The sequence below is a fragment of the Pseudophryne corroboree genome (genome assembly GCF_028390025.1).
Source record: "Pseudophryne corroboree isolate aPseCor3 chromosome 3 unlocalized genomic scaffold, aPseCor3.hap2 SUPER_3_unloc_29, whole genome shotgun sequence".
Taxonomy (NCBI): Eukaryota; Metazoa; Chordata; class Amphibia; order Anura; family Myobatrachidae; genus Pseudophryne; species Pseudophryne corroboree.
The window spans coordinates 1,147,238-1,169,240 of record NW_026967518.1 but is presented as its reverse complement, the minus strand read 5'-3'; the positions used below and the strand labels follow the sequence as shown (position 1 = coordinate 1,169,240).

The window sequence follows — 22,003 nt, the reverse complement described above, 5'->3', positions numbered from 1 at the left end:
TCTCATACCAAAGGTACTGAGGATAATAAGAAGGAGAAGAGTAAGAACTATACTCATTGTTTCGGATTGGCCAAGAAGAGCTTGGTACCCAGAACTTCAAGAAATGATCTCAGAGGACCCATGGCCTCTACCGCTCAGACAAGACCTGCTGCAGCAGGGGCCCTGTCTGTTCCAAGACTTACCGCGGCTGCGTTTGACGGCATGGCGGTTGAACACCGGATCCTGAAGGAAAAGAGCATTCCGGAGGAAGTCATTCCTACGCTGATCAAAGCCAGGAAGGATGTGACTGCAAAACGTTATCACCGCATATGGCGAAAATATGTTGCTTGGTGTGAGGCCAGGAAGGCCCCAACGGAGGAATTTCAACTGGGTCGATTCCTGCACTTCCCACAGTCAGGGGTGACTATGGCCCTCAAATTGGGGTCCATTAAGGTCCAGATTTCGGTTCTGTCGATTTTCTTCCAGAAAAAACTGGCTTCACTGCCTGAAGTTCAGACTTTTGTTAAAGGAGTGCTGCATATTCAGCCCCCTTTTGTGCCTCCAGTGGCACCTTGGGATCTCAACGTGGTGTTGGATTTCCTTAAGTCGCATTGGTTTGAGCCACTTAAAACCGTGGAGCTAAAATATCTCACGTGGAAAGTGGTCATGCTGTTGGCCCTGGCTTCGGCCAGGCGTGTGTCAGAATTGGCGGCTTTGTCATGTAAAAGCCCTTATCTGATTTTCCATATGGATAGGGCGGAATTGAGGACTCGTCCCCAATTTCTTCCTAAGGTGGTTTCAGCGTTTCATTTGAACCAACCTATTGTGGTGCCTGCGGCTACTCGGGACTTGGAGGATTCCAAGTTGCTGGATGTAGTCAGGGCCCTGAAAATTTATGTTTCCAGGACGGCTAGAGTCAGGAAAACTGACTCACTATTTATCCTGTACGCACCCAACAAGCTGGGTGCTCCTGCTTCAAAGCAGACTATTGCTCGCTGGATCTGTAGCACAATTCAGCTTGCGCATTCTGCGGCTGGACTGCCGCATCCTAGATCAGTGAAAGCCCATTCCACAAGGAAGGTGGGCTCTTCTTGGGCGGCTGCCCGAGGGGTCTCGGCTTTGCAACTTTGCCGAGCAGCTACTTGGTCGGGGTCAAACACATTTGCAGGATTCTACAAGTTTGACACCCTGGCTGAGGAGGACCTAGAGTTCGCTCATTCTGTGCTGCAGAGTCATCCGCACTCTCCTGCCCGTTTGGGAGCTTTGGTATAATCCCCATGGTCCTTACGGAGTCCCAGCATCCACTTAGGACGTTAGAGAAAATAAGATATTTCTCGTAGTCCGTAGTGGATGCTGGGCGCCCATCCCAAGTGCGGATTGTCTGCAATACTTGTATATAGTTATTGTTTAACTAAAGGGTTATTGTTGAGAGCCATCTGTTGAGAGCCTCCGTTGTATTTCATACTGTTAACTGGGTATAGTATCACGAGTTGTACGGTGTGATTGGTGTGGCTGGTATGAGTCTTACCCGGGATTCAAAATCCTTTCCTTATTGTGTCAGCTCTTCCGGGCACAGTATCCTAACTGAGGTCTGGAGGAGTGTCATAGAGGGAGGAGCCAGTGCACACCAGGTAGTCCTAAAGCTTTCTTTAGTTGTGCCCAGTCTCCTGCGGAGCCGCTATTCCCCATGGTCCTTACGGAGTCCCAGCATCCACTACGGACTATGAGAAATAGATTTACCGGTGAGTAAAATCTTATTATATACTCTGTACTCAGTCACTGTGTGTCTCCTACAGATGGGCCCAGTAACAGAGATACCCCAGAGAGTTGTCCCCGTCCTCTGTATTCCCAGGATTGTACAGAGGAGTATCACAGGACCCCACAGGAGGATCAGGTAGGTGGGATTTAGGGTCTCACCAATATACCAAAGTGACTGTCACTATATGTTGTGTAGAGAAGCTGTGTGTTTTATACACTGATATTATACTGTTTTCTCCAAATGTCATTATAGTGTTGTGTTTTGTTTTTGTTTTTTTTAGGTAGAACGTCTGTCTGATATTAAAACAGATGATATAGAGGGAGAAGAGGAGACGTATGTGACTGATATAAAGGCAGAAGATATAGAGGGAGAAGAAGAGATGTATGTGACTGATATAAAGGCAGAAGATATAGAGGGAGAAGAAGAGACGTATGTGACTGATATAAAGGCAGAAGATATAGAGGGAGAAGAAGAGACGTATGTAACTGATATAAAGGTAGAAGATATAGAGGGAGAAGAAGAGACGTATGTGACTGATATGAAGTCAGAAGATATAGAGGGAGAAGAAGAGACGTATGTGAGGGGGGATCAGCAGTGTAAGGAGGAGGAGATCCCTACAGATATCAGCACAGGTGAGTAATAAACATTTATTACAGAAAAGAGTCACATATTCTCCTTGCTCGGTCACTACAGCAATCTCTTATCCTACACCCTCCTCTGTCAGTACAAACCAATGAGGAATATTTATTTTCCCAGAGGGGAAGTCATGAGCCATCACCTCTATTATACTCCTGCTCTCCCCCTCACATCATGTCACTGTGTGTTACCAGCCCAGAGATCTGACCAGTCTCCGCCCCACACTCTCTGGTGTATCTCGTACATCAGGAGCCATCAGCCCCTATTATACTCCTGCTCTCCCCTCACATCATGTCACTTTCTGTTAGCAGCCCAGAGATCTGACCAGTCTCTTCCCCACACTATCTGGTGTATCTCATACATCAGGAGCCATCAGCCCCTATTATACTCCTGCTCTCCCCCTCACATCATGTCACTGTGTGTTACCAGCCCAGAGATCTGACCAGTCTCCTCCCCACACTCTCTGGTGTCTCATACATCAGGAGCCATCAGCCCCTATTATACTCCTGCTCTCCCCCTCACATCATGTCACTGTGTGTTACCAGCCCAGAGATCTGACCAGTCTCCTCCCCACACTCTCTGGTGTATCTCATACATCAGGAGCCATCAGCCCCTAATATACTCCTGCTCTCCCATCACAACATGTCACTGTGTGTTACCAGCCCAGAGATCTGACCAGTCTTCTCCCCACAGTCTCTGGTGTATCTTATACATCAGGAGACATCAGCCTCTATTATACTCCTGCTCTCCCCCTCACATCATGTCACTGTGTGTTACCAGACCAGAGATCTGACCAGTCTCCTCCCCACACTCTCTGGTGTATCTCATACATCAGGAGACATCAGCCCCTATTATACTCCTGCTCTCCCCTCACATCATGTCACTGTGTGTCACCAGCCCAGAGATCTGACCAGTCTCCTCCCCACACTCTCTGGTATATCTCATACATCAGGAGCCATCAGCCCCTATTATACTCCTGCTCTCCCCCTCACATCATGTCACTGTGTGTTACCAACCCAGAGAACTGACCAGTCTCCTCCCCACACTCTCTGGTGTATCTCATACATCAGGAGCCATCAGCCCCTATTATACTCCTGCTCTCCCCCTCACATCATGTCACTGTGTGTTACCAACCCAGAGAACTGACCAGTCTCCTCCCCACACTCTCTGGTGTATCTCATACATCAGGAGGCAACAGCCCCTATTGTACTCCTGCTCTCCCCTCACATCATGTCACTGTGTTACCAGCCCAGAGATCTGACCAGTCTCCTCCCCACACTCTCTGGTGTATCTCATACATTGGGAGCCATCAGCCCCTATTATTTTAGGCTGGGGATACTGGGATGGTCTTAGTACTATGGGGTATAGATTGGGTCTATTGGAGCCTAGCACTTTAAGAAATCATTAGTGTGTGCTGGCTCCTCCCCTCTATGCCCCTCCTACCAGACTACATTTAGAAAAACGTGCCCAAGGAGCCGGGTGCATTCTCTGGAGCGCCAGAGAGTTTTTTTCAGAATGTATTTTAGTTTTGTTTTCAGGAAGGACGGGTTGGCACCAGTCTGCCTGCGTCGTGAGACTTAGGGGGGGGACCGGTACCAACCTCTTGAAGGGTTAATGGTCCAGATCCCCGCTGACAGGACATAGCTCCTCAAGGGGGTTGCTTCGCTCACCCACAGCGGTGTGCACTCTTCCCCACAGCATGCCGCCACCCCTAATTGAGTGGTGAGTGCTAAACCGGTTCAGATGGCGGCATTAAGGCAGCGGGCACAGTGCTGCTGTTGTCCCTCTATGCAAGCATGATGACACCCAGACGTGACTGAAATCTTTTAGTCTCGCTCCCACCTGCCTGATCTCCAGGCTGAGAGGTCCACCATCATGCTGAATATTTGGAGGAAGCAGAACCTGGATTCTGTCCCTGGGAACCTGTTGGTGCAGGTTTTTTTGATCTTCCCCGACCTCCTGTAAAGAAGGTGGGAGGGGGTTTGGATTTTTTAAATGTTGCGGTCCAAAAGGACTGCAGTGTAGGTGTAGGATAAGATTTCCTAGCTTGGGCTGCTGCGGTGGGAAGAAATGTCTTACCCGCAGTCGCCATGGAAATCCACGAATCCAATGCATCCCCAAATAGTGCCTGACCTGTGAATGGCAAGTTCTCTACACTTTTCTTTGATACTGCATCCGCAGTCCATTGGCGTAGCCAGAGTCCTCTGCGTGCCGAGACAGCCATGGAAGAAGCAGGCCAATGTCCTTCATGGCCTCCACCATGAAACATGCAGAATCCTGTATGTGACGTAAAAACAAGTCAATGTCACTCCTATCCATAGTATCTAAGTCCTCTAGTAAGGTGCCTGACCACTTTACTATGGCTTTAGAAATCCATGCACAAGCAATAGTGGGCCTTAAAGCCACGCCTGTAGTAGTGTATAGTGATTTGAGCGTAGTCTAAATCTTGCGGTCAGCCGGCTCCTTTATGGCGGTTGAACCAGGGACAGGTAAAACCACCTTTTTAGACAGCCTAGATACAGAAGCATCTACTATAGGTGGATTTTCCCACTTCTTCCTATTCTCTTCAGGGAAAGGGAAAGCAATGAGAATTCTTTTAGGGATCTGGAATTTTTTCTCTGGGTTTTCCCAGGATTTCTCATACGTCCTAGAGGATGCTGGGGACTCCGTAAGGACCATGGGGTATAGACGGGATCCGCAGGAGACATGGGCACACTATAAGACTTTGAATGGGTGTGAACTGGCTCCTCCCTTTATGCCTGGCATGACATGTATGCAGTGCACGGACACTGTATACGAACCCCCGCCAGCATGAACCGTTAAAATAACAGCGGGGCTGAAGCGCGCCGAGACGGGGGCGTGGCTTAGCCCTCACAGCACGATACATCGCCATTCTCTCCAACAGTCCCTGCCAAAAGCTCTGTGTACATAGCAGTGTAAAGGAAGTGGGGCACAGTGATTAGTGCAATATACAAGTATAGCACTATGTTAGATCATGGCCGTGTAGTCAGTGTGTTGTGTATAAGTGTCTGTGTTTTCCCTGTCAGATACCCACTATAGCTTTTAGTACACATGTGTCGACATGTGTGAGGGCTCTGTCGCAAACAGTTATGGGAATATCTATGTCGGCATTGCCGACTCCTGTGGTACTTGATTGAGTAAATGAAGTGTCAGCAGGTCGGTAGTGGTATTCTTTCAAAGAGTAAACACGCTATGGGAGACACAGTAGTATGTGGGTGACCCTGTCGGCACCAACTGTCAATACTGGGTGTAAATTAACATGCTGTAACTGCCTTATACCTGTATATATATTTCTATGTATATGTATGGTACGGTTTCATGGGCCTGTAGCTCGAGCACAGACATGGTAGTATTGTGGGGGTGTGATATTAAAATTATATATGTATATTTCCCTTGGACCCCTTGGGGTCGCAAGAATGTTATTTTGCCTGGTACTACTCCCTGCTGTTGACGATTACTATGTTTTATGTCGACCATAAGGTTTCCTGGTTAGATCCACAACTGGGGCATTCAGTACATGGTCATACACATTCAGAACACATTAATGTCACTAGGGACCCGATGGTTGCGGACAATCCGCTTATATGTATGGTGTATATATATATATTTATAAAGCTAAATATTTATCTTATATAAAACCCTTTATGAGGTCTAAGAACACTGTACGCTATTTACTTATGAAGTACCGTAAGGGTACGCACGTTGCGTAACAATCGCTTAGCCGTAGTCGAGACGCTCAAGCGTCACGTTCGCTCACGGCCAAGAGATCACAGGCAGGCACGCTATTGGCTGCCGACTAACGTAATGGTTCGCTATAGCGTAGCGGACGCTCGGGACCACGAGGAGATCACCAGCGGCGCAGACGCTCACAATGTTAAACCTTTATATCTAAACCATCAACAATGTATTATGCAGTAAAACCTTAGTGTAGTGAAAGGGTGTAAATGCAACACAGTATAACCTTATTAACTCAAAAGCTGTTCGAGCGTCACCGACGCTCTGAGAATACTTAACACTATAAGAAATACACAGATACCGTGCTTTAGGGTCTAACGCCTTATATGAATGTTATTACTTGCAAAAAGAGTAATACAGTACAAGTCACACACTACAATATAACATAGACTAACTAACCAGATAACTACACAGGAAATACAATACAATTACGTTTAAGGGAAAATGAGGGAGAAAGAGGAGAAGAGAGAGAGAGAGAGATATGGCTCACAATAACAATAAAGACAATATGATTGCGGAGAAAACTTACGCACAAAGGGAAACGATCGCATGCGCCTCTGGATATCCAGCTCCCGATTATCAGCAATGAGAACCGTTGAAGAGAGTGAGCTGGATACCATCGGCTTGTCTATTTATGCCCCACACACAATACAATTCAATGGTCCCTACAATCTCATTGTTCATTGGACACAGGAATTCGTCTTCGCATTATAACAAAAGGTCATAGGTTGATTCATACAGGTGGGCTGTGTCTACTTCCAACTGCTCAGGTGGGTGGGAAACTAGGTTTCCCGCCGCATGGATAAGTAAGTGCAAATAATAGTAAATGGGCATAAACTTCTTATGTCCATAACTATTCGCACAAGCGATTAATCCGCTTCAAACCAACACCGGAATATTGCTAATTAAATACTCTTCCGATGGATACGAAACACCACTGTATGACCCGTGTTGGACCCTTCGTATCAAACAAAGAGGGATCTCTTTGTCCAGGAACATGCTACATTAACTAAACTTTCAGAATCTATCAAAGGGACCATGATCTACAAAATACATTATATAGTGACAATATGTAACGATTGAGTCGCACGCTACGAACACATAAACTCTACCGTAAATACGCATACCGTGCCCCTGCGGGTGCACGTAACAGTGGGTATGCGCACGCACGGGAGAGCGCACGCATGCGCAGCGCGGACATGTATGAGGTGCAAATATGGCAGTGTGCATAGTGATATTTTTCTGACTTTGACAGTCCACCCTCTGGCAGTCAACAATAACTGCCACCTTCTAAAACATTTCAAAAAGAGAAAAATATATGTCAGGGGTTAATACATTTCCATGGTTGGGTAAGGGAGGAGAGAGGAAGGTGAGAAAAGGGTATGACCTAGTGAGATAGCAGAAGCATGTGTGTATGAATCCATGTTTGGGGGGTCATGTATCATCGTGCCGTACGTGTTGTACATCAAGCTTCGAGGTATTGCGAAGTATACATTTGAATTCCTTCTTATCCCGTATTATGGGTCTGTGGATGGGCTGTCAAACTCTACCAAGCTCTTTTCGGCTGTGGTTGCAACAAAATGGGGGAGCACATTTTATTTGATGATACATGAATGGGGGAATATGTGATTGCTGATATCTGTGCCTGTATTCCCTATCGACTATGTGTGTCATTACCTGAGGGTTGTAGAGATGAAGATAAAGAACACTTATGGTAAATGCAGTGGTATTCTATGTCAGGTTAATGTACATTTGTCGGTTGAAGTCTTGTTCGGTGTCAGTTGATTGCAGTCTTCTTTGTGCTTTTGCCCATAAGGTGCGAGCAAAAAAGCTTTGTCAATGTCCATAGACTTACAAAAAGTGTTGGGCTAGCGTAATTTTAAAATTTCTAGGGAAACTGGGGGTCTATGGCATAGTTCATCAAATATCTGTGTATAAGGTTGTCAAAACTTCTTCTTTAATCCATCAGTTGTCTGTATACAGGATCATCAAATTCCTCGTCCTTGTGGGTCTTTTTACCTTGGAGGAAAACGGAAAAACAGGTGAAAGAAACGGACCGTATAATCGCATTTTCATCACATCATTGTTTCTACAGTTGGGTCATAAATCAAATCCATTGGAATTACAGTTTCCCCACTCCTCAGACTCATTACCCTGGTACGACGTTTGCACTTCATTAAAGCCTGACCGCATCTAAATATCAAGCCAATTGATATGACAACACCTAAGATACATAGAAGAAACTTCCCAACATCCATTATGACTCCTTGAGCCCATTCTCCTAAACCAGAGAACCAATTTTGCGGGTTCAACCATGACACCCAACCAGTCAGCTCATTACCTACAGCAGCAAGAGTGAGATTGTGTCTTCTGCGAAATTCCCACTTCAGTTGGAAAATATCGTCCATCTTTTGGTCTATGACCTCGACCGGGTCCTCGGTACTATTTGTAATATATATGCAACATTTCACGCCGTACTGCGTTGCCAGTGTGACACAATATCCGCCTGTCACTGCTGTGAGGTAATTGAGAACCATTCTATGCTGGACTAGTTCTGTTTTATAAGCTTGAAGTTCTCTTCCAGTATACCTAAACGTATCATCATACATTTCCGTGATATTGTCTAACAAATTTGCAAGCGCAGATATGTATCTATAGTTCATCACTCCTCGAGTGGTGCGAGTGAAGTCTAACGCGAGTAGAACCTGAATCCCGGTGGATTCATGGATCATGTCAGAGGCCAAATGCTCTGTCCTTTCTGTCAGTTGCCTTTTAACTACGTGCTCGTAATGAGTATGAGTATAAGGAGCTTGGGCACCACGGTGTATATCTTTCATTTTGGCATGTGATACAGTCATTACTTCAGGCAGTACTTTTCCAATATAACACAATCCTTCAGAGTTTGGGGCAAGCCACTTATACGCCTTCCTCCCGCATATGAAATATGCATCATCGGGGAGAACATATGGGACGGAGTAGGACATAACAATATTACACATCTTCCATGTGAAATCTCCTAACCCTAATTCTCCCATCTGTTTCGTACACGTATCAGTTTGTACGATATGTGCGCAGTATCCTGGTGATACCTCTCCAACTCTCGTAATCCTACTTCCTAGGGTATACCTATACCGGAAAGATTTTCCTCTACTGGCTATGTGGCGTATAAGCTCTGTATCTGTAGGCATTCTATCTGCTCTATATAAAAAGGTCATGGTTTGGTTACTCCATGACACTTCCCAATTTCCCGGTTTTCGGGGGTTGGTAATGTTAAAACATATTAGGGACTTATCCACATGATATTGGTGGAGCTTCAAACTAGGAGGGCTGGAGATATTAAGTATCGCAAAATATTTTTTCTGTTAGATGTGAAACGGCACTGAGCGCTTTTTACCTGTGTTTTTTCCACATTTGCTTACAAGGGTTAAGTGGCCCTTTTCACCTCAGGTAGCTGCATAGGTGTGTTTTGCGCCTTGGGTAATTCATCACTTTATTTTCTGCATATTAAACCTCCTGTCCACCGGTCTCCCACCCTTTAGCTCAAGTACCTCCCCTACCGTTAAAGGAAATGGTACTAGCCCTGATTTGCTATGACCTTGAGGTACTTGAGAGCATACCCAACAATCTGTTTTATTTAACACACTACCCACTAAGGAGTGATAGTCACTCAATGGATGCCGGTCCATATGGATATTAAAACTGGATTGGCATTTCTTAATGCACCCATCCTCAACTACGTTGTCACAGAGCCTACAGATACAGTTTTCTTCAGCTAACAATCCTTCACAATTCCTTCTATTGTCAATGCTATCGGATCGTTTTCTGATACTCGCCTTTACTTGTTGGTTAAGTTGTTCTTGGAAAACTATGCCTCCATCTTTATCATCAGAACCCATTCCAGAACCTCTCTCGACCTCCATGGTACTCTCGCCGGAACAGACTGCTCTGGTCAACATCATGGTCAACAGGAAAATCCGGATCACAGTCTCTTGGGGCAAGTCCATCTTATAGGAGGTAAACGGAGAAGAATGAGAAGGGGGAAAGAAATAATTGAGGGAGATGGGATGGGAAGTTGGAGAAAAACAATAAAAGGGAACAGGGGATCGACAACTGCTTTTGATCTTGTGATCGGTGTACCGCTGTTAGGGGAGGCCTCAGTCAATCTCGGCGGATACCACTGGTAAGTCTAACTTCGTGAGTTAGATTCCCTCACAACGGTTGGTGACTCATTCTGCTTTGGGATGCAGTCATTTTAACCGGTTCGATACCGTTCTTTTTTCCCCTTTCTGTGCAGATTGTGGAAGGTGAAAAGTAAGAGTTCTGCAGCCTTGTTAGGTTCGCAGAAGTGGATGTCGTTTTCTGTTTCTACCACATCCACCGCATGTCGCTGGGTCTATCTGGCTGGAGCCCACTCTGGTGGGAACTCGTCCAATACTCTTCAGTCAGTCCGGGAATGGACTTGGACCTGTGAGTTAATAATGGAATCCAAAGGGGGACATCCTGGAGTTTACAGATGATTCCCCTCACTGATTTTTAAAGTAGATCTTACCGATTCCCCTCTGAAAGGGGAGGTAGTACGCAACGCCATACCAGAGTTGCGTCAGGTTCAGGGCATTGTCCTGCTGTCCCTGTTAAAAAAAAAGAAAGAAAACTAAGATTTCTACTTACGAAGTTGAACTACAGGATGGAATCTCTCAGGCCAGGGAGCTCCAGCACGTAAAGGTAGAAAAGGGCTTAGATTAATTTTTCTCCGCATTCAGCTTACCTGGGTTGATGTCCAGGACTGTCTTTGCCATTTCACCGGAGTGATGGCAGTATGATGGGTTTCTTTCAGTAGTAGGAGCCATTGTTATTCTGTACTCAGACGCTCTCCGGATTAAGGCGAGGTCAAGAAACAAGTGGTGCAAATCGTTGTTTCTCTCTGACTGTTCTTCAACACAGGGGATGGCTGTTGTTCCCAATGACGGAGATGTCGGAGGTGGGTATCAGAGTAGATACTGAACGGTTGAAGTTCTGTGTGTTCCTGTGGAAAGAGGTCTGAGGATCCGGAGTCGGATCAGATTTGCAGTGACAAACCATCAATATGTTCCATTGATGAAGAAGATGGGTGCGGCCTAAGTGGCCTTTTTCGGTGAGCAGGTCAAATGCCAGAGTGGTTTTCACGGGGCCAGTTGGAAATGTGGTCCGGTTCTCACCTGCACAGGCGCCGGAATATAATCCTAATGGCCAGGATATCGCTCCTGTGGTGTCTGCTCAGTTCTCACCTCCTAGAGGGAGGAAGGTTCAGAATCCAGGATGAGATCCTGGTGTCCATGCATGCAGATCTCCGAGACTGGGATGCAGTCCTTGCAAAGGAAGTATTTCCAGAGGAAAAGGTCAAGCTGGGAAGCTTGTCTGCAATAAGCTTTCTTGAATTAAGAGCTACTTTCAATGAACATATGCTTCGTGATCTGCCCGTGTTAATTCTGTCGGACGACTTCACAGCAGTGGTGTAAGTAAGCCGCTAGGGCGGAACAAGGAGCAAAGCGGCAATGGCAGAAGCCGAAAAAGTTTTCAGCTGGGTGGAAAGACTGGTAAACGCTATATTAGCAGTCTTCGTTCCGGATGTGAACGACAGAGAAATAGATTCCTTTGATGGGATTGCCGTTACCAAATTCGGTAGAGGCCCATTCCACTAGGAAGGTGGGCTCTTCTTGGGCGGCTACCCGAGGCATCTCGCCATTACAGTTGTGCCGAGCAGCTACTTGGTCGGGTTCATACACTTTTGCAAAATTCTACAAGTTTGATACCCTGGCTGATGAGGACCTCGCGTTTGCTCAATCGGTGCTGCAGAGTCATCCGCACTCTCCTGCCCGTTTGGGAGCTTTGGTATAAACCCCATGGTCCTTACGGAGACCCCAGCATCCTCTAGGACGTAAGAGAAAATAAGATTTTAAACCTACCGGTAAATCTTTTTCTCCTAGTCTGTAGAGGATGCTGGGTGCCGGTCCCAGTGCGGACTATTTCTGCAAGACTTGTATATAGTTGTTGCTTACATAAGGGTTATGTTACAGTTGGAATCGGTCTTTGACTGATACTGTTTTGTTCATACTGGTAACTGGTTGGGTAGTATATTCCAGGTTATATGGTATGATTGGTGTGGGCTGGTATGAATCTTGCCCTTAGATTAACAAAATCCTTTCCTCATATTGTCCATCTCCCCTGGGCAGTTTCTCTAACTGAGGTCTGGAGGAGGGGCATAGAGGGAGGAGCCAGTGCACACCCATACTAAAACTTCTTTAGAGTGCCCATATCTCCTGCGGAGCCCGTCTATACACCATGGTCCTTACAGAGTCCCCAGCATCCTCTACGGACTAGGAGAAAAAGATTTACCGGTAGGTTTAAAATCTTATTTTTCTATACTAACAGGGGTGTCATGTGTGGTACATCCCTGCAAAGGCAGATCCAATCTCTTTCTCATCAGACTCTGCTGTCTTCCCTGCACTCTCTCTCAGATGTTCACTGCTGCCAGTAGCACATGTATGAGAAGCAGAAGTATGGCGGCAACTGTATAGATCCTGATATGTAATTCTCTGTATCATACTTACCGTACTCACATCATCCTTATTACTATTGAGAGAATAGAGGTAAGACACTGATGATAGGGGTGTAACAGTGGATTATAACCTAGCAGATGATGATGATGATGATGATTGCAGTGTATCATATGGTGTATTGCATGTAAAGTACCTTGTTCCACACCTACTCTGCTGTAGCAATATACCTTATATAAGGGTGAGTAACACATGTACAGGCTTACCAGCGTATGAGCACACACATAAAGGAATGCTACCTTACCAATGCTTCCAGGAGTAATGTTAGGAGACATTTCTCTGATCCATCAGCTCATATGACTGATATTATTGTTCATCTAGAATCTCCAATTTATACGATATGTTCCCCATCCATAGTTTTACATTGGTGCTGACATAGGACTTGGCGAGTGACTACATCTCCATTTATACTTCATGGTTAGTTACCAGTACAAGAGAGAGATATATCTAAGTCTTATTATAATATTACATTTGTTATTGTGAGTGTTCTCAGGAGGGAGGACACAATGATATAAAGCCTTCATTAAAGTTATGTTTTATTATACACACACATTTACAATTAAGTGTCCCAGAGAGTCGTCTTCTCCTATTGTTTACAAGATTAATATTGTTACAGAAAATGTCACATTTCCATAATGTATTTTATTTCCAGCAGATGGACACACAAGCAAGAATATCTCAGAAGGACATCTAATGTTATCCCCGGATTGTGACATAAAAGATAATGACAGTAGACAGGATTCTCCAGGAGCTAACCCCATTACCCCAATTATACATCCAGCTCTTTCAGCTGGTACCTCTGATCCTGGGAAATGTTCTCCTGATCACTCTGATATTGGTGCATCTGTTACAGCTTGGAGAGTAGATACAGTGTTTCCGTGTTCTATAGATGCCAAATGTTTTACACAGAACACAAAGCTTATTACCCATCAGCCAGCTAATGCAGGGGAGAGGCCATTTCCATGTTCTGAGTGTGGGAAATGTTTTACATACAAATCAGCTCTTGTTATACATCAGAGAAGACACACAGGTGAGAAGCCATTTCCATGTTCTGACTGTGAAAAATGTTTTGCATGGAAATCACAACTTGTTACACATCAGCAAAGTCACACAGGTGAGAAACCATTTCCATGTTCTGAGTGTGGGAAATGTTTTACATGGAAATCACAACTTGTTACACATCAGCAAAGTCACACAGGTGAGAAGCCATTTCCATGCTCTGAGTGTGGGAAATGTTTTGCACAGAAATCAGATCTTGTTAAACATGAGAGAAGTCACACAGGTGAGAAGCCTTTTTCTTGCTCTGAGTGTGGGAAATGTTTTACACAGAAATCACAACTTGTTACACATCAGCAAAGTCACACAGGTGAGAATCCATTTCCATGCTCTGAATGTGGGAAAGGTTTTGCACAGAAATCAGATCTTGATAAACATCAGAGAATTCACACAGGTGAGAAGCCATTTCCATGCTCTGAGTGTGGGAAATGTTTTGCACGCACATCAGCTCTTCTTATACATCACAGAAGTCACACTGGTGAGAAGCCATTTCCATGCTCTGAGTGTGGGAAATGTTTTGCACAGAAATCAGATCTTGTTAAACATCAGAGAAGTCACACAGGTGAGAAGCCTTTTTCTTGCTCTGAGTGTGGGAAATGTTTTACACAGAAATTACATCTTGTTACACATCAGATAAGTCACACAGGTGAGAAACCATTTCCATGTTCTGAGTGTGGGAAATGTTTTACATGGAAATCAGAACTTGTTATACATCAGAGAAGTCACACAGGTGAGAAACCATTTCCATGCTCTGAGTGTGGGAAATGTTTTGCATACAAATCAGATCTTGTTAAACATCAGAGAAGTCACACAGGTGAGAAGCCTTTTTCTTGCTCTGAGTGTGGGAAATGTTTTACACGGAAATTACATCTTGTTACACATCAGATAAGTCACACAGGTGAGAAACCATTTCCATGTTCTGAGTGTGGGAAATGTTTTACATGGAAATCAGAACTTGTTATACATCAGAGAAGTCACACAGGTGAGAAACCATTTCCATGCTCTGAGTGTGGGAAATGTTTTGCATACAAATCAGATCTTGTTAAACATCAGAGAAGTCACACAGGTGAGAAGCCTTTTTCTTGCTCTGAGTGTGGGAAATGTTTTACACGGAAATCACAACTTGTTATACATCACAGAAGTCACACAGGTGAGATCCCATTTCCATGTTCTGAGTGTGGGAAATGTTTTGCACAAAAATCAGATCTTGTTAAACATCAGAGAATTCACACAGGTGAGAAGCCATTTCCATGCTCTGAGTGTGGGAAATGTTTTGCATACAAATCAGATCTTGTTAAACATCAGAGAAGTCACACAGGTGAGAAGCCTTTTTCTTGCTCTGAGTGTGGGAAATGTTTTACACGGAAATCACAACTTGTTACACATCACAGAAGTCACACAGGTGAGAAGCCATTTTAATCTTCTGGAGTATACTTATTGCCATGCGTTGTTCTTCAAGGTTCTTATCCTATCTCCTATGCTTTTTGCAATAATACATGCTACCGCAGGGTGAAATAATCAGATGTCATGCCCTCATCTACCACTGCTATGCAGCTCTGTATTTTGCTCTGGGTACTGAGAACCCAGTACCAATCCTAAATGTCTAGCTGATCTCCAAGTGTGGGTGATGCCAGTTGGCTGTGACTCAGTCCTGGTGAAACAGGTCCTTATGATAGAAGCTCACCAACAAAGGGCAGGGCTACAGCTCAACTTTGCGAACCAACCAGGCTTGCGCTTGGGGGTTCAGAGTTACAAAATGCTGATATGTGAGTCATTCCGATTTCGTTTGTTGACAATTTTCGCTATGCTGCGATTAGTTGCAAATTGCGCATGTGGAAGGCACGCAGGGTGCATGCGCTTAGTTATTTAACACAGAACTTAGCAGTTTTGCTGTGGCTTCTGCAGCGCTTTTCAGTCGCACTGGTGTTCGGTAAATGATTGACAGGAAAGGGGTGTTTCTGGGCGCAAGTCTGCGTTTTTCCGGCGCTTGCAAAAAAACGCAGACGTTTCAGGGAAAAACGCGGGCCGAACGCAGGGCGTGTTTGTGACGTCAAACCAGGAACTAAACAGACTGAGCTGATCGCAATTCGTGAGTAGGTCCACAGCTACTCAAACTGCAAAGAATTATTTAGTAGCAATTCTGCTACTCTTTTGTTTGCAATTCTGCTAAGCTAAGATACACTCCCAGAGGGCGGCGGCCTAGCGTGTGCAAAGCCGCTAAAAGCAGCTTGCGAGCAAACAACTCGGAATGAGAGCCCATGTGCGGAATCTTGGTGTCCTGGGTGGTGGAGTGACACTTAGACATCAGGTATCAACTACAATCAGTTCCTCATGTGTGGACCATAGCCAAACTCCAGCACTTATTTCCCCTCAGAAGATCTACCTAGTCATACATGTACTTGTATTATCCCACTTTGGGGGTCATTCCGACCTGATCGCTCACTGCAGTTTGTCGCAGCGATCGGGTCGGAACTGCGCTGGCGCATGCCAGTCATCGTTGCCTAGCAATCGTCTCTGAGACAGAGGGAGGGGGCTGGACGGTGGCCAACGCAGGCGTGGCTGGACTGTTGGGGGTGCGGGCCATGGCGGCAGTGAAGAACAACTCCCGGCCAGCCGCAGGAGCTGCACTGGTTGGGAGTTACTCCAGAAATATAAAAGCATCGCCGCTGTGTAATGCTTTTGTATTTGGTGGGGGAGGCACTGACCTGCAGGGCGGACTAGCCCTGCGCTGGGTGTTTCCCCTGCATGTCAGGGAAGATGATTGTAGCTACGATCAACTCAGATAGCTCGTAGCTACGATCAACTCGGAATGACCCCCATAGACTACTGCAATGTCCTCTACCTGGGTCTCCCAGCAGAAGAATTGCACCACTTGTAGCATGTACAGAATGTAACAGCCAGTCTGTTACCTAACCAGCCCGTTCCTGCCACATAACACCCATTCTCTACTCCCTCCACCGGCTGCCTGGAAGATGGTGACTCTGGGCCTAATTCAGGTTGGATCGCAGTGTGTGATAGAACTGGAATTATTCAAAAAAGTTGTGGGCGCATCCACTGCGCCCATCCTGTGCATGCTCCCACCTTTTCCACTCCCACAGGCAGTTACGGGTGTGGGTGGGCAATGCTCCATTTCCAGGGAGGAGGCAGTGTGGCGCGAATGGAGGGCAGAGGTGGACAAATGGGCATGATCACGGTGGCTGTGTGACATCACGTGCAGCTGCCATGATTGAGAAGAATGCGGTGTGCCTCCTGCAGGTGCAGCTAAGCTGCGGCAGGAGACTTCACTAACTTCTACGATGAAGCAGAAATTGTGAGGCAATCGCATTTTCTGCTTCATCAAGGAGGAGGCGGCGGTCAGTATGCTGGGTGGCTTTGCGCTGTGATGGGCGGCCCCTAGCATGCTAGGAAAAGGATTGCTAATTCTGCTAATTAGCAGCATCTGCAATCCTTACTGAATTAGGCCCTCTATTAAATAATCTTACTGACTCCCAGCCTTGCATGACCATGGTACCAGAAGTAGCTTCTGCTTCCTTACGGCCCTGGTTACTTCCATCTGTTGATGAAGGACTTAGCAGTACCATAAATTCCCAAGCAGTGCTTAGATGTCGGGGAGACAGGGTGGGTGGCAGTAGTGCAGTAACGGGGGCTGCTGGAGGCAGTGTCTAAATAGGTATTATTGTCCCCAAGCAGCGCTGAGGAGGGAGACAGGGCGGGTGGCAGTAGTGAGAGCTGCTGGAGGCAGTGTCTATGTGGGTAAACATCCACAAGCAGGGCTGAGGTGTCAGAGCAGGGAGACAGGGCAGGGGGCAGTAGTGGGAGCTGCTGGAGGAAGTGTATATAGGTAAATGTTCCTAAGAAGGGCTGAGGTGTCAGAGTGGGGAGACAGGGCAGGTGGCAGTAATAAGGGGAGACAGGTCGGGTGGCAGTAGTGTGGGGAGACAGGGCGGTGGCAGTAGTGGTGGGGAAACAGGTTGGTGGCAGTAGTAGGGGGAGACAGGGCAGGTGGCAGTAGTGGGGGGAGACAGGGCAGGTGGCAGTACTGGGGGGAGACGGTGGTGTCAGTACTGGGGGGAGACAGGGCGAGTGGCAGTAGTGGGGGGAGACAGGGCAGATGGCGCAGTGCAGTACCAGGGGCTGCTGGAGGCAGTAAAGAGGTGTATGGGTCTCTCACAGAACCAGTTGATAATTAGACTTAATGATGATTATGCTTCCTTATTTCTAATGAATCCCTTGTGTGTGTTACTGTTATTTGCTGTGTCAGCCTTTATGTGTGTTCTGTGTAGTAATCCTGAAAGTGCTGCTACCGATCTCATATCATTTGTAGTAACTTGGAAAAGATGAGATATGAGGTGCACTCTGGAAGCTTATAGGGGGTTAATCAGAGATGATCGCAGTTATGACATCACGCAGCCCCCCCAGAAAATCGTCCCACCCTGCCCGCGTTCACCCCTCAGGGATGCGGCTGCAATGTGTGTGTCTGTGTGGCCGCTGTGCATGTGCATTTTGCCACCACCAGTAAACGGCTGTGGGCCGCTATTGCGGCTGGGTCTGAATGACCTCCATAGGCTGTTGTGCAGAGTAAAGTATTTTTTAAGTTTAAGATATAGGCAAAAATATGTGTATTAAAGATATGAAATAAAGTCATTTAAAATCAAAAGATTTCCGGTGCAATTTTGGCTATGTCCGATGCCGACAGCGCATTTGAATAGTGGGATGATATTACGGGGGGTCTCTGTGTAATTAAATAGTTTTATCATTTGTTGGTTTTAAATAAATGTCTACTCAAATGTTCTGGGTTTTTTTTTACTTGTAGGTGAATTAGGGTTGTATTTAAAAAAATAAAAATAAACTTACCTGCCCCTTGCCTGGAAATGTACATATATGAAGGTATGGGAGATACTGCTGCGGTCCCTTCTACTTACATTTAGGGGGTCCGGTTTTTGGGGGGAATTAGCAGCAAATAGTAAATGATACATTGTCTCCACAACGTCTCGCTGACCCTCTGATTTTTACAAAAATATGTTACACAAAATGACATTTGCATTAACAACCATTTGTCACAACTGAGGGCTGAGGCTGACCTGGGGAAGCCTCAGATGTAGGGGCTGACGTGTAAGTGAACTGGGGAGGTAGTATCGAGTTCTTTGATATACAGGAGTACTATTACCCGTTGCCCGAAGGCGTGACCACGACAATGAAGTTGTAAAAGGTAAAGTCAGTTTTATTGAACACAGCTTAAAGACACCTTTGATGTGCAAAACATCACAGGAGATGTGCAATGGTAAGTTACAGTTCAGTTCCCAGAAGTGCAGGGTAATTAGTGCTGTGGCTTGCAGAACAGATATTACAGAGTCCTTGCTAGAACTGGAGATGGTAAGTCCGTATGCCACAGCTAACCGCTGAGGAGAGGTATGAACTGGTACTGCCCAGCAGATGGTGCACAGAGGCTGGAGCAACAAACATGCACAGACGTAGATGGTACTTGGTAATTTGCAGAGAGTGCCGGATGGGACCGGTATGAATGAAAAGGTGTGCAGAACTCACCACTGTAGATTTAGAGTTTGGCAGAACTCACCACTGTAGATTTAGAGTTTGATGGTGAGCATCGATGGACGCTGTGGATCAATGGTAGGATGGTCACTGATGCAGGCGATATAGGAATACCGCTGAAGTTGAAGAAAACCAAAGATACTGTGGAGTACTGCTTAGCAGAATACCAGCGACTCAGGAGCACTGTGGAAAGCTAATAGGCCGTGGTAAGTACACTGTGGAGTATGGGGAGCGGTGCTGCAGAAAGGTGAAGTCAACGATACCAGGACACCGCTGGAGGCTGGAAGTGAAGCAGGGCCAACACTGGAAGCAGGAAGCCAGTGTCTGATCTTGGAGAGTGATCAGGAGCAATGCTGGAACACTGCAGAAGTCAGGCTAAACTGCATGATGGAAACAGGTGCGGATCTGTTAGTGGAGCTGGATCACAGGAGCTGGAATACCTGGAGATACAAGCAGAAGAATCCACAGGCAGGAGAGACAGGTGTACAGGGTAGACAACCAAAGCACTGATGATTAGGCAGCCTTGATGCAGGATATTTATACCAGCTGGGAAGCAGGTATAGGCTGGGTAATCAGGCAGAGTCCAGAGTGCAGCTGATAGGCTGTAAAGCAGGGGTGGGGAACCTCAGGCCCGAGGGCTGTATAAGGCCCTCGTAGCCACTTGATCCGGCCAGGCTCACCTAAACGAGAGGAGATGCCGAGCGCCCGCTGAGATTTTACCACCAGCAGGCGCCCCGGCTCCTCAGCAGCAGCCAGACGCAGGAGCTCGCTCCTGAGCTCCAGCTTCTGGCTCAGGTAGTGTACATATGTGGCGGTGCGGCGCTATGGGAGAGACGTCATGACATCTCTCCCATAGTTCCGAGGAGAGGGAGGGCAGCGGTTCGGAAGCAGGAGCAGGGCTGGTGATCATTGTGGTTTTTTTTTCCTTTTAACATGTGCGTGTGTAAGCGGCGCTACTAGGGGGCATATTTAATGGGGCATAACTACAGGGGGCATATTTAATGGGGCATAACTACAGGGGGCATATCTAATGGGGCATATTTAATGGGCCAAAACAACTGACAGTGGGCATATCTAATGGGTCATAACAACTGACGAGGCAAATCTAATCGGGCATAACAAATTACTAGGGGCATAACAACTAATTTTTGTATGGCCCCCGAAGGATTTTATAAATATCCAAATGGCCCTTGGTAGAAAAAAGGTTCCCCACCCCTGCTGTAAAGCAACATGTGATGAATCCAAACATGGCTGCGCCCATGTTTGTATCTGGAGGGAAAGTCTGTTTGAAGTTTAGCATGTGAGAGACTGAGGCCATGTTACACAGCGTGCTGCACGCAGACAGCGCAGGTGGAATCCAGGATTGGCACGCTGGGCCAGTATCAGGAGACACTTGGAAGGTAAGAAATGGTGATAAATTACCCGGATCGTGACAGCATTAATTGAACAAGAAAAACAAAGCAAGTTTAAAAAACCCAAAACTTTATATATAAAAAATAGAAGAAGACCACCAATTCTGGTCTTCATTCATTGACTCTATCAGGAGAACAAGAGCCTTTGTAGCAAGGACTATGCCACCAGTAACCAGTGGAGGAATCAGGCGTATCCCACAGAATATCAGTGCTGCCACCATACATTAGGGAGAGAAGAGAAAGTGCAGATTTCTGAACAGTGCTTTTAGAAGGAACACAAGAAGTGCATAGATCACAATGATCAGAAGTCCAGGACAATGAGGTCAGGAAACCAATGCTGTGGTACTAATGACCTCACTACAGGTCACTTGGAGCAAGAGACTACGGTAAGGGCAACAACAATTTTTCAAACAACTAAAAGTAAGTTTGAAAAAAAATTAATTATAGATTTAAAAACTGAGGATGGTCCAGTACAGAGGACTGTGTACTCAGCATGTCTAAGTACTGACACTGGGCGATGCTCTGGAATGGGAGGAGGGGGTGGCTGTGTGGGTCCCAGCAGAAAACAGCTCATCTGTTGAGGGTTTCCCGGTACATAATGCATGGGTTGGTGATGTGGGTGGGGCACACTTGGGAGACAGCGCCTGGCAGGTGGTGTTATCTCACACGCCTCATCAAGAGATTCTTTTATTTGCACGTGAGGTAGCGTCAAGAACCAGATGCTTGAAGATCTTCTTTTGATCCTCATTCATCAGTCACAAATCCGCTGCGATGTAATTGCCAAAAGTTTGCTCCAAGTCCGGGAGCCTATTAAGAACCTACTTGGTGTGAGTAAAAGAACTGTTGTGAGCTGGGCGGGGCAGAAGTGGGTTTCTGGATGACCTCTGCTGTTTCAGGGGTCGTGGCTGTGGGGTTGGGTCATCCACTTCAGTTGCCTCACTCATGGAGGGCTCCACTTCCAGCTCCAGTGTAATATCCTGCAATATAAAACAAAAATTATGTCCATGTAAAAATGTGTGGGTACAATACAATACAATACAATACAAATGTGTGTGTACTTACCAGATCCAGACTCTCCGGTGCCTCCTCTTCCACAAGAGTGGGAGAATACGGATCCAGGTTACACCATGACCTTATCCTTGGCTCTTGCTCCAAAGTGAATTTCATGAGGTCATAAAACCACAGCGAAATACACAAAAATAGTGGATACAGATAAGGCACAAGCGCTCTGAATGAATAATACTTCCCTCTTGTAAGACGGA

The 22,003-nt window shown here is 46.1% G+C and overlaps 1 protein-coding gene across 2 annotated transcripts in view; it reads left to right on the top strand.

Annotated features, from left to right (window-relative positions):
* The window catches only part of LOC134983909 (oocyte zinc finger protein XlCOF6-like), a 61,925-nt gene extending 44,144 nt beyond the window's left edge, over positions 1–17,781 (top strand). Inside the window, exons 4-6 of one of the 2 annotated variants that reach the window (XM_063949521.1) lie at positions 1,776–1,877; positions 2,023–2,370; positions 13,379–17,781. In XM_063949521.1, the coding sequence (XP_063805591.1) occupies positions 1,776–1,877; positions 2,023–2,370; positions 13,379–15,198 (2,270 nt within the window). In that variant the 3' untranslated portion in view covers positions 15,199–17,781. Of the gene's footprint in view, positions 1–1,775; positions 1,878–2,022; positions 2,371–13,375 lie in introns of both variants that reach the window. The other variant, XM_063949520.1, reaches the window with a different exon arrangement.
* Positions 17,782–22,003: the final 4,222 nt, after the last annotated feature.